The sequence below is a fragment of the Platichthys flesus genome, chromosome 3, assembly GCF_949316205.1.
Source record: "Platichthys flesus chromosome 3, fPlaFle2.1, whole genome shotgun sequence".
Classification (NCBI taxonomy): Eukaryota; Metazoa; Chordata; class Actinopteri; order Pleuronectiformes; family Pleuronectidae; genus Platichthys; species Platichthys flesus.
Window position 1 is genome coordinate 25,771,175 of NC_084947.1, and position 26,641 is coordinate 25,797,815.

General features: G+C 41.1%; 4 protein-coding genes and 1 long non-coding RNA gene across 5 annotated transcripts in view; 1 reads left to right on the forward strand and 4 right to left on the reverse strand.

The window, feature by feature from the left end:
- Positions 1-8,892: 8,892 nt before the first annotated feature.
- On the reverse strand, positions 8,893-11,628 carry LOC133950744 (perforin-1-like). The gene is made up of 2 exons (XM_062384855.1): positions 11,522-11,628; positions 8,893-9,378 (listed from the first exon to the last, which is right to left on the reverse strand). Exon 2 carries the CDS (start codon positions 9,362-9,364, stop codon positions 8,978-8,980), a length of 387 nt encoding a protein of 128 aa, XP_062240839.1. The 5' UTR covers positions 9,365-9,378; positions 11,522-11,628; the 3' UTR covers positions 8,893-8,977.
- A 1,620-nt stretch (positions 11,629-13,248) lies between these two features.
- On the reverse strand, positions 13,249-14,918 carry LOC133950746 (perforin-1-like). The gene is made up of 2 exons (XM_062384856.1): positions 14,813-14,918; positions 13,249-13,772 (listed from the first exon to the last, which is right to left on the reverse strand). The coding sequence occupies exon 2, from the start codon at positions 13,756-13,758 to the stop codon at positions 13,372-13,374; it is 387 nt and encodes a 128-aa protein (XP_062240840.1). The 5' UTR covers positions 13,759-13,772; positions 14,813-14,918; the 3' UTR covers positions 13,249-13,371.
- An 846-nt stretch (positions 14,919-15,764) lies between these two features.
- On the reverse strand, positions 15,765-16,293 carry LOC133941316 (perforin-1-like). Its single transcript, XM_062381712.1, has one exon. The coding sequence runs from the start codon at positions 16,249-16,251 to the stop codon at positions 15,865-15,867; it is 387 nt and encodes a 128-aa protein (XP_062237696.1). The 5' UTR covers positions 16,252-16,293; the 3' UTR covers positions 15,765-15,864.
- A 1,106-nt stretch (positions 16,294-17,399) lies between these two features.
- On the forward strand, positions 17,400-19,591 carry LOC133946772 (uncharacterized). Its single transcript, XR_009918457.1, has 2 exons — positions 17,400-17,472; positions 18,380-19,591. It is a non-coding gene; the product is annotated as an uncharacterized LOC133946772 (long non-coding RNA).
- A 613-nt stretch (positions 19,592-20,204) lies between these two features.
- The window catches only part of LOC133950747 (protein Niban 2-like), a 54,195-nt gene continuing 47,758 nt past the window's right edge, over positions 20,205-26,641 (reverse strand). Inside the window, exons 11-14 of the mRNA XM_062384857.1 lie at positions 26,394-26,507; positions 25,702-25,809; positions 22,858-22,969; positions 20,205-22,625 (exon numbers count right to left, since the gene is read on the reverse strand). Of these exons, the coding sequence (XP_062240841.1) occupies positions 21,028-22,625; positions 22,858-22,969; positions 25,702-25,809; positions 26,394-26,507 (1,932 nt within the window). The 3' untranslated portion in view covers positions 20,205-21,027. The remainder of the gene's footprint in view (positions 22,626-22,857; positions 22,970-25,701; positions 25,810-26,393; positions 26,508-26,641) is intronic.

The window sequence follows — 26,641 nt, forward strand, 5'->3', positions numbered from 1 at the left end:
GATAGTATTTCAAATGTTTCCCCCCTTGGAAAAACACGGGTCTCATCTAAGTCTAAATCTTCGTCTAAATCTTCCATCACAAGCTCTGCATGCTTACGAGCAAAAGCTGAAAAGGCAGCACTAATCCAACACATGGCTGCTCTGGAGAGGAAACATGCACTGGAGGCTCAAGAGGAAAAACTGCATGCAGAACAGGAAAGATTGAAAAGACAAAAGGAACAACTGGAAATGGAAACCCAACTAGCTGCTGCTACAGCTAAAATAGCCATACTGGAAAGCAGTGTGGTGGGAAGTGGTTCTACACCATCCGATGGAATGGACTCATATTTCAATAAAGCCACAAAATCAAAAATGGAAATGTCACAAAGGTCAAAGTCAGAACCAGTGCAACAACCACCCTCACAGCAACCACCCTCGCACCGGCATGATGCACGCCCTAAGGAAAGAAAATCTGCCCAAACACAACCATGGGAAACCCTCACTTCAATACAACCCATGCAATCCCTACAAAGACCACCAGGAGGCCATACAACTGTCTTCAATTCACTGCAAGGTCACAGGTCAAGCAATGTTTATACCACACCACAAATGAACACAAATGAAAATAAAATACAGGACATTGGCAACATTATGCAGCGACAAACAGAAATCACTGCTCAGCTGGTTCAACAACAACACTCAACATCTCTTCCACCTCGAGCAATACCCATATTTGATGGTGACCCTCTACAGTATGGATCTTTTATCATGGCCTTTGAGCAGGGGGTTGAAAGAAAAGTCAATAATCTCCAGGACTGCTTGTACTACCTAGAACAGCACACCAGGGGGCAGCCTAGAGAACTGGTCAGAAGCTGCTATCACATGCCAAATGATCAAGGCTATCACAGAGCCAAGTATTTGTTAAAGGAACACTTTGGCAATGAAATAAAGATTGGGGCAGCTTACATGGAAAAAGCTTTAAGTTGGCCACCAATAAAAGCTGAAGATGTTGCCGCTCTTCAAACATACATGTTGTTCTTGAGAGGATGTTGCAACATGATGGAAAGTCTACAATATATGGCAGAAATGAATGTACCATCAAACCTGAAACAGCTTGTGATGAAACTGCCCTACAAATTAAAAGAAAGATGGAGAGCAGCTGTTTGTGACCTACAGGAGAGACGAGGAAGTAGAGTTTTGTTCTCTGATTTGGTCAACTTTCTGGAACATCAGATCAAAATTCTCTCTGATCCTGTTTTTGGTAACCTACAAGACACACAAACTGCTACACTTAAAGGAAAAGCTCCCCCAAAACAACCAAAGTGGTGTTTGTTTTGGTTGTCTAAAACCAGGTCATATCAGCAAGAGCTGCAAAAAACGTCTAACATGTGATGTATGTAACTTCAGACATCCTACAATGCTACACAATCCAGCTAAATTCAGAACATTTGAACAGTCAAACAACACTGTTGTCCCTCAGCAGACCTGTGCTCACACTGAGGCCGGTACACAGAAATGTGTTCTCTCTATTGTACCTGTACAAGTAAAGGTTAAGAATGGAAACAAAATTTTGACCACTTACGCTTTCCTTGATCCAGGAAGCTCAGCTACCTTTTGTACAGAACACCTGATGAGACAGCTGAACATGGACAGTATCCAAACACACATCTTCCTGCGAACTATGGGACAAGCACACACTGTAAAGACTCATGTTCTGACTGGACTGGAAGTAGCTGGTTATGATGACAACAGGTTTCGAGACCTACCTGAGGTTTACACTCAACAAATCATGCCAGTTACAAGAAACAATATTGTGACAGAAAAGGATCTCAGAAGATGGCCTTACCTGCGAAAGATTAAAGTTCCCGAGCTTGAAGTTGGAGTGGATTTGTTGATTGGCACAAATGCCTCAAAGCTTTTGGAGCCTTGGGAAATCATTAACAGCTGTAATGATGGACCCTATGCTGTTCGGACCCTATTGGGGTGGGTGGTGAACGGCCCACTTAAAGGAAGTGGAAGTGATACAGGGAAGAATGGCTGCCCTACTGTCACTGTCAATAGGATCTCCATTGATAAAGTGGAACAGTTGTTAATCACACAATACAACCAAGACTTCAATGAAAGGTCATGTGATGACACTTTAATGTCAAGAGAAGATATGAGGTTTCACCACATTATGGAAAAAACAATTCGTCTTAAACAACCATTATTGTGTTGATTTACCTTTTAAGGATGATGATGTCATAATGCCAAACAATCGATGCATTGCTGAACAACGAGTCATGAGTTTGAAAAGAAAGTTTCAGAGGAACAAAGAGTATCATCTGGAGTATGTGCACTTCCTTAATGATGTTATTAAAAGTGGCTATGCGGAGCAGGTGCCTCAACAGCAACTGAACGGAACTGAAGGTAAAATCTGGTACATACCACATCATGGGGTGTATCATCCCAAGAAGAAAACTCTGAGAGTTGTATTCGACTGTGGAGCAAGTTTCAAAGGCACATCTTTGAACAGCCAGCTGTTACAAGGTCCTGACCTCACAAATTCCCTCTTTGGTGTTCTTCTGAGATTTAGGCAAGAAGCAGTTGCCATCATGACTGATGTTCAAGCTATGTTTCACCAAGTCCAAGTTTCTCAGAAACATGTTGATTTTCTCCGATTTTTGTGGTGGCATAATGGAAATGTAATGCAACCGTTGGTGGACTTCAGAATGAAAGTTCATATATTTGGAGCACCTTCATCACCGAGCTGCGCCAATTATGCGTTAAAGAGAGTTGCTGATGACAACACGGCTCATTACAGTGACAAAGTGTTACAGACCATCAAACAAAATTTTTACGTGGACGATTGTTTAAAGTCTGTGTCTTCAGAAGAGGAAGCTTTGCAAATGGTACAAGATCTCACTGCTGCATGTGCCAAAGGAGGCTTTCGGCTCTCAAAGTGGATGAGCAACAGTCGAGCAGTTCTTGCCAGCATCCCTGAAGAAAATCGTTCCAAAGCAACCAAAGAGCTCAATTTGGATAAAGACAACTTGCCTGTTGAAAGAGCTCTTGGATTGCACTGGTGTGCAGAAACAGACATGTTCATGTTCAAGATTGCACTGGAAAATCGTCCATGTACCCGCCGTGGAATCTTGTCAGTGGTTAATTCTATCTATGACCCTCTTGGTTTCTTGTCACCATTCACACTGCCTCCTAAGCTGATGCTACAAGAGCTGTGCAAAAGAAAAATTGGTTGGGATGACACAATACCACAAACCTTTCTGCAGAAGTGGACACAGTGGCTGACAAATCTGCATAAATTGTCACTGTTAAAGGAGGAACGGTGTATCAAGCCGAAGAACTTTGGAAAGGTAAGCAATGCACAGCTGCATCACTTCTCAGATGCTAGTGAGTGTGGATACGGCGCTGTTTCTTATCTGAGATTGAAAGGCATCTCTGATGAAGTTAACATTGCTTTCATGGTTGGAAAGTCCAGAGTCGCCCCCATGAAACAAACCACAATACCAAGGCTTGAACTCACAGCTGCTGTATTAGCTGTCAGACTAGACAAGATGATTACAAAGGAGCTTCAACTGGAATTGGACCAGTCAGTGTTCTGGACCGACAGCACGACGGTGCTTAATTACATTTCAAGTGAAACAAAGAGATTCCACACATTTGTAGCGAACAGAGTGGCTGTCATAAGAGAAGCTACAGAGGTGGCCCAGTGGAGGTACATAGGCTCTTAACAGAACCCCGCTGATGAGGCTTCAAGAGGACTGTCAGCTGATGATTTTCTGAAATGTGAACGTTGGCTCAAAGGACCAGAGTTTCTGCTGACTGAGGAAAGGACCTGGCCAAAACAGGAGGTAAACAAACCTGCCGTCAGCTTGGATGACCCCGAGGTCAAACAAGACCTCACAGTTAATGCTTGTGTTGTTGATGATGCATCCAATACTATGAACAAGCTTCTAACCTATTTTTCAGACTGGGAAAAACTCAAAACTTCAGTCGCCTGGTTTTTGAAGTTTAAAGACCTACTTCAACAGCTAAGGAAAAAAGGTAAAACATGCAACAAAGGACATCAACACAAAGCAAAGATAAATGTTCAACCATTGACACGGGATGACTTACATAATGCAGAACTGGAAATTGCACGCCTCTGCCAACAGCAAAGATTTCACAGGGAAATCTCCCTCTTGGAGAAAGGAGCATCATCTGTGCCAACCAACATTGACATCTACAGGTTGGATCCCACACTCCAAGATGGGCTGTTGAGAGTAGGAGGCCGCCTGAGAAAAGCATCCATGCCTGAAACAGTAAAACATCCAATAATTCTGTCTAAAGATCAATACATATCCAAACTTATCTTACAACATATTCACAAGCAAGTGGGTCACGCTGGACGTAATCATATGATATCTACACTTCGAAAAACCTACTGGATAACAAATGCAAACTCAGCCTGCAGGAAAATCATTGCTGATTGTGTTACCTGTCGTCGTCTTCAAGGGAGAGTTGGAGAACAGAAAATGTCTGACCTTCCAGCTGAAAGACTCCTGCCAGACTTGCCACCGTTTACTAATACAGGCGTGGATTATTTCGGCCCTATTGACATCAAAAGAGGTCGCAGCATGGTCAAAAGGTATGGCGTAATCTTCACATGCATGACCAGCCGGGCAGTACACCTTGAAGCAGCCCACTCACTGACAACAGATTCATGCATAAATGCCATCCGACGGTTCATGTGTCGACGTGGGCAAATCTCCAACCTCAGGTCAGACAACGGCACCAATTTTGTTGGAGCTGAAAGAGAGCTAAGGGAAGCTCTTAGAGCCCTGGATCACAACAAAATTCAAAGTGCTTTGGCAAAAAGAGGAATAGCATGGACATTCAACCCTCCTGCTGGATCTCACTACGGCGGAACATGGGAGCGGATCATTCGCCTCATAAGAAAGGTGCTGTATTCCATTGTCAAACAGCAAACCATGGATGATGAGAGCTTTTGCACTATTCTTTGTGAAATTGAAGCCATTCTCAACAGTCGCCCAATAACCAAACTATCCGATGACCCTAATGACCTGGAAACACTTACACCCAACCACATTCTTCTGTTGAAGGCCAAACCCCTTCTTCCTCCTGGACTTTTTGATGATAGTGATATATACATCAAACGAAGATGGAGACAGGTACAGTATCTGTCAGATTTATTTTGGAAGCGGTGGGCAAGGGAGTATCTTCCACTGCTCCAAGAAAGACAAAAGTGGACAAAGCCACGAAGGAATTTTTCTGTGGACGACGTTGTTGTTATCATGGACCCTTCTGCTCCAAGAAGTTCATGGCTGATGGGTAAAGTGACCAAAACCTTTCCAGACAGGAGAGGTGTTGTCAGGTCAGTTCAGCTGAAGACCAAGACAGGCTTTCTGGAGAGGCCTGTCACCAAGCTCTGCATGCTATTGGAGACATAAAGATTGTTATTAAAGACTGATTTATGGATTGACTTATGAAAGAAAGAAGATTTGATTTATGGACACCGACTTCTGAAAGAAGAAGAAGAAGATTTGCACACACACACACTCTTTTTGGCTCCTTTTTGAAATATGTTTATATAATTGTAGTGCACACCAACACAATTATGGGGCCGGTGTGTAGGAGCCATTTTTTATGTTGTGTAGGTATTTACTTTTCCACAAGGGTGCAGTATTGTTTCTGTTCCTTTCTTTTACCCCAGAATCTGCCCCAGCTGTTAGAGATCAGGAGAGCTGATTAGTTTGATTGGAGTGGTGGTGGGAGAGACACAGTTTTTACACGACAGCCAGAGAATCAATAGAAGCTTTTTGTTTGTCAACTTGCCTTATCCTTTTTGTTGAAATAAACGGGAACCTCACCCAAAGACATCATAACCTTCGCAACCTTTCTTTTTTATTCACTCTGGAATCGAGTTAAGAACCATCCCAAACCACCATCAGGTGACAAGTTTTGTTTTTTGAATAGTCACCACACCCAGTTTAATATAAAAAAAACATTTTATACAATAAATATAGTAGGGGGTCCCTGCTCCATCTCTCCACCAGTTTGGGGGTCCTTGGCCTGAAAAACGTTGAAGACCCCTGATCTAAAGCATTCCTATATCAAATTCATGTTTATATTTATATTGTAGCATCCCTCAATGATGAGCTAAGGGTCTTGAACTGGTTTCAACAACCGTGTATTCACCTCCCAGGTAGCACAGGCTACCGTGGGCTGAAGCATGTGGCTAACAATGGTGTATTAGCTAAAGAATAGCATCCATTGTGAGTATCGACGGACTGTCTCCGCACTCGGACTGTAAACCTAGATCGTAACGATCTTTAAAAACAATAAACTACTTACCTGACAGAAGGAAGATGACATCATGGTCTTCCTAGCGCACCAGCTATGTGGCTCAGCGCCGAGTTAAATGGACCGGATGTTTACAAAAAATATTTTTACGACAGCCACACGTCATGTCCGTTCGTGCACTCGGTCCGGTGGCGGACTCGGACTGGCCTCGTTATGAACAGACTTGCTGGATCCTTCGCATTAGAGGTGTAATCTAGCCTCAAATATTAATATAACATAGGTTAAAAGAAACATGGTTTAGTAAATAAATTAGTGAATAAATAATTGAATAAATATGATTTAAAATGTACCTGAGTTAAGTTGATATTAGTTATAAAATCTATGATTTGATCGGATTAAAATGTTTAACCAAACACTAAAACAAATATCAAAACTAATACAATAAGGATCCATATTATCAGTTGTGAAAGTAGTTTAAAGTGCACTGTTGCTTTAAGAAAGCACAGTCGCAACAGCCAATCAAACACAAGGTACTAGTGCTCCTGGTCTGGTGAACGACAGGTGGAAAGAAGACAGGTGGAAAGGGAGACTGAGAAAAAGAGACGCTGGTTTGCAAGCAGTGAACTAAAGTTACTAGAAAACCTGGATTTGGACTGTTATTAACTTTTATTTTAATTTCTAAAAGTCTTTAGAGTTTTATTCTGTCTACGTCGGTAGGCTGTGTTTTTTTTGGACATTTGAAAAGTGTATCTGAAGAGTGACTGAGAGATCGCGAAGAGCTTAGCATCCATGCTAGCATCGTAGCTTCATGTGTGCGGTGGAATTGATGCTGTGCTCACACCAAACATGAAGGAATCTCTGTTTACAAGAAGTCTATACGAGGCCTCTTTAGGTTCCCTATGGACCAGTTTTAACACTGACTGTGTGAATGAGCAGAGAGACCTGAATATGAAGCATGTGGTTAAACTCAGTCATATACTTTATAACTAGTGAAGCCAGAGGTGGGACATAATGGAAGAATACTTTGCCATAATTTAGAAAGACAAGTGCAACTTAAAACATGGGGAATTGTTTCTTCCCTGAGCTACAGCCTCGTGTCTGGAAGTCAAACATTCTGACCTCAACCGTACTGATGCTATTCTGTTCTGTTTGGTCTGTCTGGAACTCACATTGTGTTTCGTTGCTCTCCATAGACTTGTGTAAGGTTCATACGGAATTCGTTATACTTAGCTCTGTACAAGTTTTACATTTTGCAATATTAAACTGATTCAATCCCACAACATGAAGATAATGAGTAACTGCACAGAGACAAACTTCTTTCAGAACAGTTTATTTTTCATTTACAAGGTATAAAATACCCAGTGATTGATCTGTACACTGTATCTGCCCGATGATTGTCTCTGTTGAGGCTGTAGGTGAAATAGAGGGTGCCACATTTCTCCAAGTTGCAGTGGTGCTCATGGGTTCCTGGTGTGATCTATCCAAACTATCCAACAATTAAGAAATGTGTAGGCATTTTATCATTAGTTTTATTTAGACATTTATCAGAACCGTACATGACACCCATGATCCCCCATAAACGTAGAACCATCTTGAGACTGATCAAGGATTAAAAAAAATTAGACTTAAATTGAACAATCTTTTTGTAGTAGTAACTGATTTTGATTGATTTTTGAATGTTTTCTTATTTTCCTTATTTTCCTTATTCACCCTGTGTGATATACTGTTCAAAGGTGCAATATGAGTTATTATTATTATTATTTTTTTAATTATTATTATTATAAACCCTGTAAGCTGTTGATGTGTGGAGAAACTTTATTCATTAAGAAATAAGAGCTGTGAACAGGCCATTTTGCACCTTCTGTCTTTACTTTTAAATCTAACAGCTCCTCCCCTTACAGATAACAGAAGCCCACATGGTTATCTTCTTTCCACACACAAAGTTCAGAAATAGACATTTATAAGATATTGCATCATCCTCTATGGGGGCGAGTGTGAACATTTAGCCCCACAACAGCTGGATTTGTTTGCTCCTTTCACATCTCTACCTACATTTACAATATCTTATAGACATTTTAAACACTGGATTTGTTAACTTTTATTTTCTGCAATTATAAAAATCTATTTTGCTTTTCTTGTCACCCTGGGGAAAGTGAAGTAATAATTTAATAATTTGTATTGTCAATCCACACTTGACGTGACTTTTTCTGCCAAACTGTGGTCAGAAGAAACAAATTGGGAATAAGTTCATCACTCTTTAAATTGAAGCAGTGAACTTGAACTAGTGAAGCCAGAGATGGGACATAATGGAAGAATACTTTACCATAATTTAGAAAGACAAGTGCAACTTAAAACATGGGGAACCATTTCTTCTCTGAGCTACAGCCTTGTGTCTGGAAGTCTAACACTCTGACCTCAACCGTACTGATGCTATTCTGTTCTGTTTGGTCAGTCTGCAACTCACATTGTCTTTTCTTGCTCTCTTACTGTTTTGTGTATGCTTCATACGGAATGCATTATACTTAGCACTGTGCAAGTTTTACATTTTGCAATATTAAACTGATTCACTCCCACAACATGATGATTATGAGTAGTCACACAGAGACAAACTTCTTTCAGAACAGTTTATTGTTCAGTTTCAAGGTATAAAATACCCAGTGATTGATCTGTACACTGTATCTTCCCGATGATTGTCTCAGATGAGGCTGTAAGTGTATTGGAGGGTGCCCCCTTTCTCCAAGGAACAGTCGTGCTCATGGGTTCCTGGTTTGATCGAAACCTGGCAGACTCCCAGCAGGTCATCGAAGATCAGGTCCTCATCGTGAACCTCCAGCCTCAGTATGTCGTTCTGCTGGGCCTTGGGGTAGGAGAACTCCTCCTCCCACCAGGGGTTGGGATCGTTGTGACGTATGGATGTCACACCCAGAGAGGCAGAGGCACAGAACATCTTGATGTAGCCGTCTGTTATTCCAAAGATGTCAGAGGGAAGACCACTTGCCCGAATGTTGAACAACCTGAGCTGGGCTTCAGCCACAGTCAGACTGCACAGGAGCAGCAGGAGGAGAGGAAGACTGGAGGCCATGGCTTCACAGGCAGCTGTGGAGGAAGAACTAGTATTCTGAAATGTTTTCTCAAAATGTTTCATGATTTTAAAATCTTGTCATAATGGTACCAAAACTGGGTCTCATATACATTTTACTGGGACCTTATCCAACATTAAAGTATTAGTATGTCTGCAGACAAAATTTAAGTGGGCAGGAGCTGTCAGTCAGATGTCAGACCTCACCAGAACCCAGTCTTACATCAGAAAACTAATTTAATCAACAAGCCAGAAAAAAGATTTGTCTTCAATGTACCTGCTCCAGGATTCTGCTAATTTTTTCAAATGGATGAAACTATCCAACATTAACAAGAATAGCCATTTTTTTACCATTAGTTTTATTAAGACATTAATTAGAACTTTACATGACACCCATGATCCCTCATAAACCTATAACTATCTTGAGATTAATTAAGGATTTAAAAGATATTCGGTCTAATGTTGTATAATCTTTTTGTAGTAGCAACTGATTTTGATTGATTTTTGATTGTTTTCTTATTTTCATTGTTTTCCTTATTCATCCTTTGTTATACACTTTTCAAAGGTGCAATATGAGTTATTTATATTTCTGTCATTATTATCGTTGTTTTAGTTATTATTATTATTATTATTATAAACCATATAAGCTGATGATTTGTGGAGATAAAGAAATTTGGAAAAGGAAAACAAGTTTGTTAAATAAGAAATAATAGCTGTGAACAGGCCATTTTGCACCTTCTGTGTTTACTCTAAAATCAGCTCCTCCCCTTACAGATAACAGAAGCCCACATGGTTATCTTCTTTCCACACATAAACTGCAGAAATAGACATTTATAAGATATTGCATCATCCTCTCTGGAGGCGAGTGTGAAAATGTAGCCTCATAACAGCTGGATTTGTTTGCTCCTTTCACATCTCTACCTACATTTACAATATCATGTAGACATTTGAGACACTTACAGGATACATTCAGTTTTAATTTCTGCAATTGTAAAAAGCTATTTTGCTATTTTTATAAATTTACAATCTTTTATTTGATGATTTATTCATATTTTTTTCATCATCTGTAATTTTTACTGTGTTTTTTGTTTCTAATCCATCAGCAGCCAGCAAGTGGAGACATGCGGATGTCAAAAAATTATAAAATTGAATGGTCTTTTTGCAAAAGGATTGAGCAAACTCGCATGGCTACCAATGTAATACGGATGCAACCAGTGCCAACACAGATAGCGGTCACTCATGTACAGGACAACAAGTCTTCTTTTGAACTTTTCATCCCAGATGCCATCCAGAAAATCCTTATGGATTTCACTAATTTGAAGGGACAGCGTGTTTTAAGAGAGATGGAATGAGATGGACCGAACCCATTTAATTGCATACTTTGGGGGTTCTTATCCTTGACAGGGTTTTGAAATCCACAGGGGAATCCACAGAATCCTCTGTGAGATGCAAAAACTGGCAGAGATTTTGTCTCTGAAAATTTTCCGGATTATTTCCAGGATTATCTGCTTTGATAACAAAGACGACAGACCAGCTCGTCGCGGAAAGACAATCTAACTACCATCAGGACAGTATGGTACAATTGGGTTTTACAACCCTGGGCCTAATGTCACTGTTTTTTTCCACCTATATCATGATTGTACTTGATTTTTCTTTTTTAATTGCATTTTATCACAAAAAACGAAGAGCATTTTTATTCTTAAATGTGACTTAACTGGGGTAAATGACAAACATTAACCATATATGCTGTTTATATGGTTTGTTATTAGGACAAAGTAAAAACATCTGTTAAGTATTTTTATATAAATTGTTATAGCTGTGTTGATTGAAAGACCAAATAATGCAGTGGGTCCACCAGACCCGCAAACATTGACTGTGCGACAAAAACATGACCACCACACAAGGGTTGAAAGTAGCAGTAACTGTAGCGGTAGTAAAAGTAGTAGTAGTAGTAGTAGTAGTAGTAGTTGTAATAGTGCTGCTGCACTAGAAGTAATGGTTGAAGTAATGACTTAGCTCCTGCCACAGTACTGGTGTACTACAGCTGTTCAATTATAAATAGGAGCAATGAGACACAGGAAACATTGTCAATTCAAGACATGAGAAGAGAAAACAAAATAATCTCTCATTTGACCTCAAGAAGGATATTACACTGCTTACCTGTCGTCTTGATACCTTGGTTTCTCACCTCTCTGTCTGCAGTCCAGTGTTTTAAAGGCCAGCGCAGCTCGTATCAGCTCGCAGTGACGACACATTGTCCACTTGTCTGACCTGAACTTAATCCTGCCCTGTCATTGTCGCTGTCTTTGACAAACCTTAAAACACACTTCATGCTGTTTAAACCACACAAGTTTTCAAACGAGTTTCAGTCATTACTTCACTCAGCAGATTGTTTTCACCGAGAAGGGCTAAGGTGCTGTCGTCATCTACTTTTTTTAATGTTTTTTTTTTCTCTGTCTGTAATTTTCAAATTTTGGGGATGTGACAGAAAATCCTAAGCAAATGAGATCTCTGTCCTCATAAGTTCCACACTTTTCTTTTCACCTATATGTAGAAATGTGAGCACAGTGGGCGACCTTTAGTCCTTAATCGTTCTAAACATGACAAGTGAAGAACATCTGAACACAGGCACTGTTAGAGAAACAAGTGTAATATGAGGCGGCTTGTGAGTTGTTTCACCTCTGAGTGGCCTTCAGTAACATTAGGAGTATTGTATGCCATGTGTTGGTGCGAGTACAGACTGTACCATTGGCAAGTCACTATGGTCATGGGCATCTCAAACCAAGTGACGTAAAAACATCCACAATTCTTATTCGCGCAATAAATCTCCTTAATCAACAGAAAATCATTTCCAGTATGAGGAAACTTCTCAGAGGTGGTTTTCATTAACTCGTCGCAGGGCACAAAAAGAGCACAGTTGTGATGTGGCTGCTACAAAGTGGCAGGCCAATCAGCTGTAAGATCTGCTATGATCCACCGGCAAATCATCACCATGTCCTGTAATGGACTTATTCAAATAGAGTCACTCTCTCACACTTCAGGCCAGCTTCCTGTCAACCTGTCAGGGGTGAGTTGATTCACACACCATCCTAAAACACGTCCCATATGATATCTTAGTGGGTCGGCTTAAAACACCCACTGACCCCACACAACGGATCATCACCATACGTTACCAAATCATTGGGCATCTAAGAAGCTACTTTCTCTACTGCTTCCTAATTGCCCCTTGTTACTTGAGAGGGACAATGTGCAGAAGGACATCAGGCAGAGGGTAGTATGCAATGTTACCTGCTGGGACGCTCCAAAGTGGACCGGCTGCACTTCAGGACTGTGCTTACAGGGATAAGTACTGATAAGTCAACATGAAATAAGCCTTAAACTCAGTCATATAGTTTATTACTGAAGCCAGAGGAGGGAAATCATGGAGGAATACTTTGCCATAATTTTAGAATGACAAGTGCAACATAAAACATGGGGAATAATTAGTGTTGTGAGCTACAGCCTCCTGTCTGGAAGTCGAACACTCTGACCGCCAAACTTGTGTTCTGATGCTGTTCAATTCTGTTTGGTCTCTCAATCATTTTGAGGTTTCAACTTTCAGATGTTTAATTGAAATTCACAGCATACATGACCCACTGCTTCCTTCACAGTGTCATGAGGTGGAAAACATTCTGATGTTCACTCTGATTCTGAAGTGTAGGTTTCTTCAGTTATATGGGCTGAACGCATGAGAGGGGAGACATATATATGTATGCAAAAATAATCAATCTCACTGAAGAAATGGGAAATGTGTGTAAAAATTATAAAATTATTTAGCTGCTCTCCTTAGTCAGTTTGCAATATTAAACTGATTCACTTCCACAACATGATGATAATGAGTAATCACACAGAGACAAACTTTTTTCAGAACAGTTTATTGGTCATTTTCAAACTGGGAAAAAGGTATAAAATACCCAATGATTCAGTGGGACGTGTTCTGATCTGTACACTGTATCTGCCCGATGATTGTCTCAGTTGAGGGTGTAGGTGTATTGGAAGAGGCCACCTTTATCCAAGTAGCAGTCGATCTCATGGGTTCCTTTATTGAGCTGTCGCTGGCAGACTCCCAGCAGGTCATCGAAGATCAGGTCCTCATCGTGAACCTCCAGCCTCAGTATTTCGTTCTGCTGGGCCATGGGGTCGGAGAACTCCTCCTCCCACCAGGGGTTGGGATCGTTGTGACGGACAGATGTCACACCCAGAGAGGCAGAGGCACAGAACACCTTTACGTAGCCGTCTGTGATTCCAAAGATGTCAGAGGGAAGACCACTTGCCCGCATGTTGAACAACCTGAGCTGGGCTTCAGCCACAGTCAGACTGCACAGGAGCAGCAGGAGGAGAGGAAGACTGGAGGCCATGGCTTCACAGGCAGCTGTGGAGGAGGAACAGCTTTTCAATCTGGGATAACATCTAACATCAACTCTCATATATGGACCAAAAATATGTACCCTTTGATACTATGAAACAGAAAACAGCAAGTTCATCTATAACGCATACACATATGCTGCATAGGACGGAAATGTCATGTAGCACATGGGTTACTTAGGAAAAGCATCTGTGTCAACACCACATGACTCGTGAATCATCACTTATGACTCAGGGAAAGGTCAGAGGTCAGGGGGAGTTACATCATGTTTTAAGAGAACAGAGTGAGAAAAAGTATCCTGATAACAGCTGGGCTTATGGATGGACGGTTCTTCCATTCATTGCCAACTTATCTCTCATTTCCATTCGCCACCATCTTTTCTCTAATCGTCCCACTAACGTCACCCCAAATGTATCCATCACCCAGTATGCTTATATCATGATAAGTTATCTATTAGTTCCTGATAAAAGAATGAACTCTAAAATAATAACCTTAAAGATGGGTTCAAACTCTTCGTCATGAGGCTAAGAGAGAATGTTCCCTTTGTGTAGTTACTTCATTAAAAATCTGTTATTATCATAAGATGACAGCATGGTTTTTAAACGAGATAAGTTTTTCTTTAGAACCAATTGAATCTTGGTTGTTTGACACAAACACTTACATTAACAGTCATATTTAATATTTAGGTATCGTTTAATTTCTGTCCAAGTTGCAGACATCAGGTTCGTCTTAAACAGATGTACTGAGAATGTTGGGAAATGCAACAACGTTTTGTTAAAAGTAAGAGTTGTAAGTATTAGAAAGACAAAAAAATTTAAAAGCATGTTTCATCCAGCAAGTGGAGGGATGTCCAAACATCATGTGATCAAATCAAAAAGTTATAAAAAATCACCACAAGCTTCTCTTTTAATTTCTATTCCTATAAAATGATTCAAAGTCTGTTTTCAGAATGTGACAAAGACACAGAGCAGAAATAGTCTAAAGCTTGAAGAAATTAAAACACAAATCCACAGTGAGGTAAATCACAGTGACACTAAAAATCTTACCTGTAGTCTTGACTGCTTTGACTTTGTGTAGCTCAATATGGTGTCAAAGGCAGGTTGAGCTAATATCAGCTTCACGTCACCCGCCCACAACAACACAACCTGTGACATTCTTAGCATTACATAACAAAACACAACTAGATTTTTGTATTGCTCATTGCCAACCTTATCTGCCCCCATGAAGGTCAAAGACCCCAAATATTCCAGACAAAAAATGATTTCACTCACATTAAGAAACATTTATTTGTCCCAAACACATGCACAGACATGCACAACACACTCATGCAATGGTAGATACATTTATCCTCTGCATTTAACCCATCTGGTGCAGGACACACAGAGCAGTGAGCAGCCATGTACAGCACCCGGGGAGCAGATGTTGGGGGAGTAAGGTGCCTTGCTCAGGGGCACTAGACAGGGTAAGGAGAATCCTCTTAGATTTTTGGACAGATCGATCCAGGTTTGTCTTTTGTTGTTTCTCCCTGGAGTCGACCCAGAGACGAACCAGAGACCTTTTCTGCCCATACTCCAAGTTTCTGCCACTAGTCCACCGCCTCTCCCACGACACATGGGGCTCTCTCTGAGGTTTCTACGTATTTTTACCCTGTAAAAAGGGTTTTTAGTAGTTTTTCCTTACTCTTGCTGAGGGTTAAGGACAGATGATGTAACACCATGTTAAAGCCCTATGAAACAAATTGTGATTTGTGAATATAGGCTTTACAAATCAAATTTGATTGATTGATTGATTGATTGAAATAAACAATCTCACTGAAGAAATGGGTAATGTGTAAAAATGAACTGAAACTCACGTTGTCTTTTCTTGCTCTGCATAGACTTGTGGAAGGTTCACATGGAATTCATTATACTTAGCTCTGTGCAAGTTTTTACATTTTGCAATATTAAACTGATTCACACCCACAACATGATGCTTATGAGAAAGCACACAGAGACAAACTTCTTTCAGAACAGTTTATTGTTCATTTTCAAGGTATAATTACACAATGATTCAGTGGAACGTATTCTGATCTATACACTGTATCTGCCCGATGATTGTCTCAGTTGAGGGTGTATGTGTAGTGGAGGATACCCCCTTTCTCCAAGTAGCAGTCATGCTCATGGGTTCCTGATTTGATCTGACGCTGGCAGACTCCAAGCAGGTCATCGAAGACCATGTCATGATCGTGAACCTCCAGCCTCAGTATGTCGTTCTGCTGGGCCTTGAAGTAGGAGAACTCCTCGTCCCACCAGGGGTTGGGATTGTCATTACGGACGGATGTCACACCCAGAGAGGCAGAGGCACAGAATGCCTTGACGTAGCCGTCTGTGATTCCAAAGATGTCAGAGGGAAGACCACTTGCCCGCATGTTGAACAACCTGAGCTGGGCTTCAGCCACAGTCAGACTGCACAGGAGCAGCAGGAGGAGAGGAAGACTGGAGGCCATGGCTTCACAGGCAGCTGTGGAGGAAGAACAACAAATCCAGATTGTAGCTAGTATTCTGAAATGTTTTCTCAAAATGTTTCATGATTTTAAAATCTTATCATAATGGTACCAAAACTCTGTCTTTTATATATTTTACTGGGACCTTATCCAAAATTAAAGTATTAGTATGTCTGCAGACAAAATGTAAGTGGGCAGGAGCTGTCAGTCAGATGTCAGACCTCACCAGAACCCAGTCTTACAAAGGGAAACTAATTTAATCAACATGCCAGAAAAAATAAAAAAGTCTTCAATGTACAAGCTCAAGGATTCAGCAAATTTTTTCAAATGGATAAAACTATCCAACAATTCACAAATGTCAAGGATTTAAAAAATATTGATCTAATGTTTTATAATCTTTTTGTAGTAGTAACTGATTTTTATGATATTTGATTGTTTCCTTATTTTCCTTATTCAGCCTTCGTGATATACTTGCAATATTAGTTATTATTATTATTATAAACCCTGTAAAACATTGCTGATGATGTGTGGAGATACTGAAAAACCGGAAAGTAAAACAAGTTTAGTCACTAAGAAATAAGAGCTGTGAACAGGCTATTTTGCACCTTCTGTCTTTGCTCTAAAAAAGAACAGCTCCTCCCCTTACAGATAACAGAAGCCGACATGGTTATCCTCTTTCCACACACAAACTGCAGAAATAGACATTTATAAGATATTGCATCATCCTCTCTGGAGGCGAGTCTGAAAATTTAGCCCCACGACAGCTGGATTTGTTTAATCCTTTCACAACTCTACCTACATTAACATTACCTTATAGACATTTGAGACACTTACAGGAATTATTCATTTTATTTTCTGCAATTGTAAAAAGCTATTTTGCTTTACTTGTCATCCTGGTGAACGTAAAATAATCTAACAATTGTTTTTGTCAATAAACACTTGACAAGACTTTGTTTGGCAACCTGTGGTCAGAAGAAACAAAATGTGAATAAGTTGTCAAATAGATCGACAGTTCTGAAGCGACTTTTTTTACACTCACCTTTCTAATTTTAACTTGTTTAAGCTGTGTTTGGTCTCTACAACATCCTGTTATATAGCTACATGTTCTATTAGGTTCACCAGTGAGTTTCTAACAGTTTCTGTCTGTCACTTGATGCAAATTTGCAGAACCCAGTGGTGCAGCTTTCCTGTCCAGGCCCTAATCACCATCCGACAGGACCAAAGGTGACCGGGCATCTTCTATTTTTATAAATTTACAATCTTTTATTTTATCTTTTTTTTAATCATCTGTAATTTTTCTGTATTTTTAGTGTCTTACGCTGTGTGACCTTTAAAAGTGGCAGTAGCTGTAGCAGTAGTACTACTAGTAGTAGTAGTTGTAGTAGTAATAGTGCTGCTTTAAAGTACTGGTTGATGTAATGACTTAGCTCCTGCAACAGTATTGGTGTATTGCAGTTGTTCAATTATAAATAGGAGCAATGAGACCCAGGAAACATTGTCAATTACAAGACACGAGAAGAGAAAACAAAACAAAAGAATCTCTCATTTGACCTCAAGAAGGATATTACAAGTCTTACGTGTCGTTTTGATACCTTGGTTTCTCACCTCTCTGTCTGCAGTCCCGTGTTTTAAAGGCCAGCGCAGCTCGTATCAGATCGATATAAAACCCTCCCATAAAACATGCTACACTCTCAGCATTACACAATAGCACAGATATAGAATGACCCCGACTTATTTTGTCTCCTACAAAAGAATGTGGAGAAGACTGCACTATTATCAAAGCACTTAGCACATGTTCTAAAATGTCAAAATAATACTTTTGCTTAAAACGAAAAGTGGATGGTTGACTTGGTTGAGATTTTTTTCCAATGCAAACATGAACCAGTTACCGTTTGAGCAACTACATCTGCTGCTACTTAGTTTAAATGCTGCTATTTCCCTCATCCTGTGGATGAACATTACTTGTTTGCACTATAGTTATACACTGCAGTTCATAGTTATACACCCTGTGCCTTTTTGACTTGGTATTTATCTATCTGTTGTATACTTACATGTTGCTTGTGTACTTTCATGTTGGTACTTATATGTTGCTTACTTATATGTCTATTTATATGTTTACTTCTGTCTATAGCCGTACATATGGCGGCTGTTGCTGAGGGGTAGAGTGGTCGTCCTCCAACCTGAAGGTCGGCAGTTCGATCACCAGTCTGACCCATCTGCATGCCGAAGTGTCCTGGGCAAGATGCTGAACCCCGAATGGCCCCCCATAGAATAACAAAGTGCTGCGAATAGATGCACTGTATGAATGTGTGTGTGTGTGTGTGTGTGTGTGAATGGGTGAATGTAGAACTGTACTGTAAAGAGCTTTGAGTGGTCATCAAGAGAAGAAAAGTGCTATATAAATACAAAGCCATTTACCATATGGCAGCTTTAACAATAACTGTTACTTGATACTGTCCAAGTGGTTGGAGTCGTAGAGAAAAAACTCTGACATTGCAGTTTCCTGTACAGTCCTGCTCCACAGTCCTTAAAATCATTCACATCTGCCTTCTGGAAAAGCCTTGAAAACACATTAAGGCTTATTTCATGTTGACCTGTCAGTACTTATCCCTGTAAGCACAGTCCTGAAGTGCAGCCGGTCCACTTTGGAGCGTTCCAGCAGATAACATTGCATACTACCCTTTGCCTGATGTACTTCTGCACATTGTCCCTCTCAAGACACAAGGGGCAATTAGGAAGCAGTAGAGAAAGTAGCTTCTTAGATGCCCAATGATTTGGTAATGTATGGTGATGATCGGTTGTGTGGGGTCAGTGGGTGTTTTTAGCCGACCCGCTAAGATATCCTGTGGGGCGTGTGTTAGGATGGTGTGTGAATCACCTCACCCCTGACAGGTTGACAGGAAGCTGGCCTGAAGTATGGGAGAGTGACTGTATTCGAATAAGTCCGTGCCAGGACATGTTGTTGATTTGCCGGTGGATCATAGCAGATCTTGCAGCTGATTGGCCTGCCGCTTTGTAGCAGCCACATCACAACTGTGCTCTTTGTGTGCCATGTGCCTGGCTTCCCGTTCAGGAGTCAGTCGGGGACGACTGCAATTGACTTTTCCCTTTTTTGTTAGTGAAGAAGTGTCGTTATTGTAATTACATTTTTTGTTTGTTTGTTATTTTGGCCTTTGTCCACCCTGAAGAAAAACAAAAAGACTGTTGATAAATATATTGGTTGATAATTCAAGATTTGTTCCTCTGTGGTTACTTGTGACTTGGTGAAGATGATAAACTGGAAGTGGACTTGTATCAAGGGATAAAATGGCATTAAATAATAAAAGTCTCCAACCATTTCAAAGACGAACAATGTTTAAATTGATCCCAACCGAATTAGACTAGCTCACCTTATTCTTACACTGCCCAAATTTAAGCCTTAATTTAATTTAAGCCTGATAACCACGGTGGCTCCTGAAGACAACACACCCAGTAAAAGCACAAATATTAAGTTAAATTCACTCAAAAATCCAGAAACAACTCAAACATGAAAAAACTTGAATACCAATGTATCAATCTAAATATATTTTGTTTCCAACAGAATCTGTGTCATGTGACCCAAATTTAGTTAACTTTATGACTGCATAGTTGACAAAGGACCAGAACTATATTGCTATTCTATGAATAATGATTATAAGTAAACATGATTAGTAGCTTCCATGTCATGTGACATATTGCTTTGAAACTCTACTGAAATGTGTGTACATGGCCCACAGAGGACACAACTCTTAATCTATTTATTAGGGATATTTAAATAATACATTTTAAGCAACTTCTGCATCATTTGACCCCCATGTGAAAGGAATGCAGCCATTTCTGATGTGTCAAAATATTCCAAAACGGCTTTTGACAGCGGAAACTGTCCCTCACCTACAGTCCGTGAAGTTGTAACAACAAATGAACCGAATACAATATGATAATATTTAATCGATAATGATTTATTATCAATAACATTCATTTGAAAACAAGAGTAAAATTTATCTAAAATGAAATTGGTCACAAAAGAGAAGGGGTGCAGAATAATAAATAAAACAGGGACTGAGTTGTCAGTATAGGCACTGATGAAATTATATAAAATTTGTAAAAAGACAGATTGGTCATAGACGCATATATATACATAGACATACACATAAGCTTTCTTAAAGCACAAACTCATGTAAGATAGTGTTACTCCCAACACATGCACATGAGGACAGTTAATGAAAACCACCTCTGAGAAGTTTCCTCATTCTGGAAATGATTTTCTGTTGATAAATGAGATTTATTGCGCAAATAAGAATTGTGGCTGTTTTTACGTCACTTGGTTTGAGATGCCCATCACCATAGTGACTTGCCAATGGTACAGTCTGTACTCGCACCAACACATGGCATACAATACTCCTAATGTTACTGAAGGCCACTCAGAGGTGAAACAACTCACAAGCCGCATCAGATTACACAGGTTTCTTTAACAGCGCCTGTGTTCAGATGTTCTTCACTTGTTGTGTTTAGAACCATTAATGACTGAAGGTCGCTCACATTTGTACATATAGGTGAAAAGAAAAGTGTGGAATTTATGAGGATAGAGATCTCAAAAAAACATTAAAAAAAGTAGATGACGACAGCACCTGAGCCCTGCTCGGTGAAAACAATCTGCTGAGTGAAGTACAAACAGCATGAAGTGTGTTTTAAGGTTTGTCAAAGACAGCGACAATGACAGGGCAGGATTCAGTTCAGGTCAGACAAGTGGACAACATGTCGTCACTGCTCTTTGTTCTCAGAGTCATTGGTTTTGGCTTCTGGTGGGGCAGCGGTACTCGTCTCCTCTGCCTGCGCCCCTGCCTGCGCCCCTGCCTGCGCCCCTGCCTGCGCCTCTTCCTGCTCCTCTGCCTGCCCTTCTGCATGCTCCTCTGCCTGCCCTTCTGCATGCTCCTCTGTCTGCTCACCTGCCTGCTCCCCTGCTAGCCCATCTGCCTGCTCCCCTGCCTGCTCCCCTGCCTGCTCCTCTGCCTGCTCCTCTGCCTGCTCCTCTGCCTGCTCCTCTGCCTGGCCCTCTGCCTGGCCCTCTGCCTGGCCCTCTGCCTGGCCCTCTGCCTGGCCCTCTGCCTGGCCCTCTGCCTGGCCCTCTGCCTGGCCCTCTGCCTGGCCTTCTAACTGGCCTTCTAACTGGCCTTCTAACTGGCCTTCTAACTGGCCTTCTAACTGGCCCTCTGCATGCGCCCCTGCTTGCCCCTCTTCCTGCTCCTCTGCCTGCCCTTCTGCATGCTCCATTGTCTGCTCACCTGCCTGCCCATCTGCCTGCTCCTCTGTCTGCTTACGTGCCTGCTCCCCTGCTTGCCCATCTGGCTGCTTCCCGGCATGCTCTGCTGCTGGCGGCGAGGCCAGTGCCTCTTCTGCCGCCGCCCCATCAGTAGTGGGAGACTGGAAACCACTGTCATCATGCAGAGGTGGGGGAAAGTCAGCCTGCCCCTCAGCCTGCCCCTCTGGCTGCCCCTCTGGCTGCCCCTCTGGCTGCCCCTCTGGCTGCCCCTCTGGCTGCCCCTCTGGCTGCCCCTCTGGCTGCTCCCCGGCATGCTCCCCTGCTGGCAGCAAGGCCGCTGCCTCTTCTGCCGCTGCCCCATCAGTACTGGGAGACTGGAAACCGCTGTCATCATGCAGAGGTGGGGGAAAGTCAGCGGCCACCTCTGGTGGGGTTGTTTCTGTAGCCCCTGATGGGACTTCATTGAGAGAAGGTGCCGGGGGCAATATCTCCTCGGACACCTCCTGGTTGGAGGGTGGTAGTTCATCCAGCTTCGGCTGACTGTCCTCTCCCACCTCCTTCTCCTCTGAGGCCAAAACACTTTCTGTAGCAGATTCAACCATGCAAGGGATTTGTTTAACCTGCTCCTCTGGTTTGGCTTCCTCCTCCGTCAGAGTAGATCCATTAGACAAGGTCAGAGGGTTTTCTGAAGCTTTCTGACTTGCAGATTTAATCTGGTCAGGAGAAGCTTTACAGTCCGAGTTCTCATCCCTATCTTCCTCCTTCTCCACCTCCTCCTCCTCATCCCCCTCTTGGATGTCTTCGTTGCCGGGCACCTCAATGCACGACTCGTTGTGCATACCTGAGGACTCTTCCACTTGGATCATGGACACAATTTGCTTCATCCTCCTCGTCTTCTGGGGCTCCCCACTTTCACTCTCACAGTGGCCCTCAGCGTCCTCCTCTGCTCCGTCCGCCTCTCCCTGACCTCCCCCGTGTTCCTTGGCCCAGTCGATGGAGGGGTTCTCTCCCAGCAGGTGCAGACTGGGGTCGCTGTTGCTGATGACAATGCTGTCCCTGTAAAGGTTGTGTCTCCTCTGGACCGCCGCCTCCTTCACAGCTACAGGCAGAGAGAAGAGGTTAAAACAGAGTCTCATATGTTTGGTATATATATTTTTTTACAACATATATATATTTTACTGACTTTTGAGTTATTCATGGTGAGATGTTGGAGACTGATCTAATTCTAATCTACTTAGGCAGTCATTAAAAGCAATATCGAAAATAAGGAAACATAATGAACAGTGCGAGTGTAAAAAGGGACAGGATGAATTGCAGTGTTTAAGACTCACCCATCATGATGTCCTTCATGACCGAGAGCAGCACCACCTCCTCAAAGATGTTCTCCACCAGGATGAATTGGGAAAAATCCTCAAAGATCAGCTCTTGGAAGCGCGGCAGCTCCTGTGGTTTGACAACAACAAAAACATTCAGAATCTTTCAAAATCTTTCAAAGTCTTGAAAACATGACTTCCGGAGAAAGGTGGAGGAGAAGTTTTTCCAAGGTAAATATAGGGAGGCATGGAGAGGCCTCAACCTGAAACCAAAAGCCTGCGCACAGAACTGATTAATGGGTTTTCCCTCTGTTTTTAACAGTGTCAATACAGAAACCCTGTCTAACTTGCATTTAATTTCAGCAGCTGCTGTCTGGATAAAAAAAATGAATGCAAGTGATTTCAGGTCAGACAGTGTTGTTTTGAATAATGGAGTCCCCCAGGGTTGCATTTCATCCCCAATATTATTCTCAGTTTATAGAAATGACATTGTTTGTAATACAGATATTATTAATAATAAGGCATTTTATAAACAGTCCCTTTCCTACATAAAATGCAGCTCAAAGTGCTTTACAATAAAATCATAGACATGACATAAGAGATCGATGAGATCACGTTATCAGTAAAACAAAGACCTAGGATAAAAAATGAATAACAAATGTATTGAATTAAAAGCAAGATCATGGAAATGGGTCTTGAATTTTTTCAATGTCCAAAACTTTTTACAGATTTTTGGGGGATCTCGATCAATGATCGTGGTAGACGACCTGAGGGAACACTTTTGAACATATTCCTATAAACATTTAAAGATGTATGTTCATGTCAGGTATGAGTCTATCATACGGTTTTACTCTTGCAATATTTCTTAAATGATAAAATGCAATCTTTGTGACATTGTTTAGGTGTGGATTAAAGTTGCTCGTCCATTGTTCAACACTTGACAGGCAATTTATAACTTGATTTGGAGCATCAGAGTCATCAGCAGAACAATGATAGTTCACAACATGGTGAGCAGTGTCATATAAATCAGATAATCTCACTCTAGTCAAGTACGCAGATAATATGGCACCAGTGGCTCGCTTTACAAATGCTGAGAAATTAAATGCGTGTTCTAACTATGTCACAGAATTAATTAAACGGTTTGATTACAGTCATCTTTTGTTCAATGTAACCTAATCAAAAAAAAACGTGTCTAGGTGGTCACATCACAGAAAGTCCAACCCTCTATTTAAACCCATTACAGTAAAGGGTCATGAGGTGGAGCTGCCGATTGCGTTAGACCAATCCTTTCATCTTCACTGATCATGTGGAATGCATCTATAAAAAAAGCCCAGCAAATGCATTTACAGTATACCAATCAGTCATTGAAAGTATACTCAATTTTAACGATGAGTCTGGGTTTCAATACTTAAGTGGCAAAAATACGAAAAAGCTTTCCACAGTACTAACACTGGGTATTACAATTACAGGCTGTAAACTAGCCCTATTTTCCTGTCACCATAGCAAAGCAGTACAACGCTTAAGTAGCAAAATCCTGACGACCACAGTCAACCCCTAAATTCGTACTTCCAGCTCCTGCCCTCAGTTCAAAGGCAGAGAGCCCCCAGTGCAAAGAAAAATATCTACAGGAAATAATCTGTCCCTAAACCATAAAATATCTTAATCAGTAAAAGACTGTCACTCAGCATGATGCCAACTTTATATAACTCGATAAAATGTTGTTGTTGTGTGTTTAATTTAAACATTTATTTGGATGTGACATGCTGTCTAACTTTTACAGCACTTCTTGCACATGTAAGCAAAGATAAATGTCTGCCTTGACAAAAGGTAGACAATAAAGTATTTTCTATTTGAGTATTTCTTACGCACACTGTTTTGAAACACACATCAAGACAACATATTATATACATGTCATCCTCATGTATATCTTCACACATTACGACATGTTGCAGATAAATCGATTATGGGCTTCATTATTGTCTATGAAAAACAGTAAATTTATCCAGTGGAAGCCAACACAAGTGCAGGAGGTGTTTTAGTAACAATGTTGATGTTGCATAGTTTGTCCACCAGAGAGCACTGGAACTCCACACAAATGTAGGCTTCACACAAATGCTGATGCAACTAAGTCAATATCAGTCCTGTTATTTTCTCACTTGTCAGAAAAGCATTGCTGTTTAAAAACACATGCTTGTAGGTTATCTGTTAGCTTGCTAACAACAAGTCTTGTCAATAGAAGACAGTTAATGAACCGTTACGGTGAAGCAATAAAGTTATTCTACCTAAACGTCATAAAGGTAACTACAGTAGAGTAGACAGCACATAACTCCTCTAACAGAAATATAAAAACTACAATTCTGACCATCAGCAGAAACCATAAAGATCCATAAATCTACATAAATATGTGTGTAATAAAGGTCTATATTATTTCAACGAGATGAAAATGTACAGCAAAAGGTTTGGTACTTCTTGCAAAAATCACAATGACAAAAAAAAAAGGTCTGTCACAGCCTGTGGAGACTGATGACATTTTGGAAAGTTTAAAGCTGACACTGTCCTATCAGAGGTAAAATCCCCTCATATTAAACCTGACCATCACATCCCAACTATACAAAAAGCTGCTGGCTACATCTAGAACGGGATTATTATCACTGTGAATTAAGCAAGACATGTAAATGACAGCGAGGGCTGATTAAAAAACTTCCTTAATAAATTAATGTAAGAGATCCTCCCAAATCTTTGCGTGTCTGTTCTTAAACCATCAAATATCCAACTCAACACCGGTTTGTAAATTTCTGTATCAGAAGAGCTCTGCTGACACTGCACTTTTACACAAAACACTGTTTGTAGTCAGGCACTCACCGAGCCACAGGAGGGGCCGAGCTGCTTCAGCATGTAGGGGATGAAGATCTGGAGGAGAGCCTCGCGGAAGAAACGCTTCCTCACCGTGCTGCTGTCATAGTCAAACTTCTGAAAACCCAAGAAACACTTGATTAACACACACAGGAGTGTTGTCTGACATTGAATGTTTACTTGTCACCTGATTCTTTCTGAATTTATAAGGAAAATTTCCTCCTTCAAGTGTTTGATTACAGACGAGCAAGCTGTGTAACCAGTGTTGGGAATAAAGACTAAAAATGGGTCTGAAAGATGAAGCCGATGAGGAAGTGCCTTTAACCTGTACTCCCTCAATTGACCAGCAGAGGGCGACTCCAACAGTTGCAAAAGAAGTTGGTAAAAAGAGAGATCAGGGATTGTTCTAATCAATTCATTATCCTTACTCCATTCAATTTTCTGTTTACTTCAGGGAAAGGGTCAAGTGATAGGAGCACAATTAATCTGGGAAAGATACATTGTGACTGTTAAGATCCAATCAGGAAAGAACATGCATGACAGTGTAAACATCAAAGTTTCTATCCATCCAGACTAAAACTCGATCCCAGGACTGAGGCTCCAGAGTCTCTGCTTTGGGGGCTTGAAAACTCTGGAGTAATGTGGACGCACGTTATAAAAGCTTGGATCTACTAGCCTTGTCCTGTTTGTGGGTGTTTTACCTTGATGACTCGGTCCTGGCAGCGCTGGATGGTCTTACAGAGCTCCTCTGTGCCCTGAGACTCAAGGCTCTGGTGAAGGATCTGTTCAAACGTATAAACAGCATCGTCCATTTGCTGTGGAGACACAAACACACACAAGGAGAGAGTGAGTCATGAAATATCAGTAGGACTTATTATTATTGATCATATTAACAATGGTAAATAAAAGTTTTGTATTTTTACACAAACATTTACTGAAAGTGTAAGAG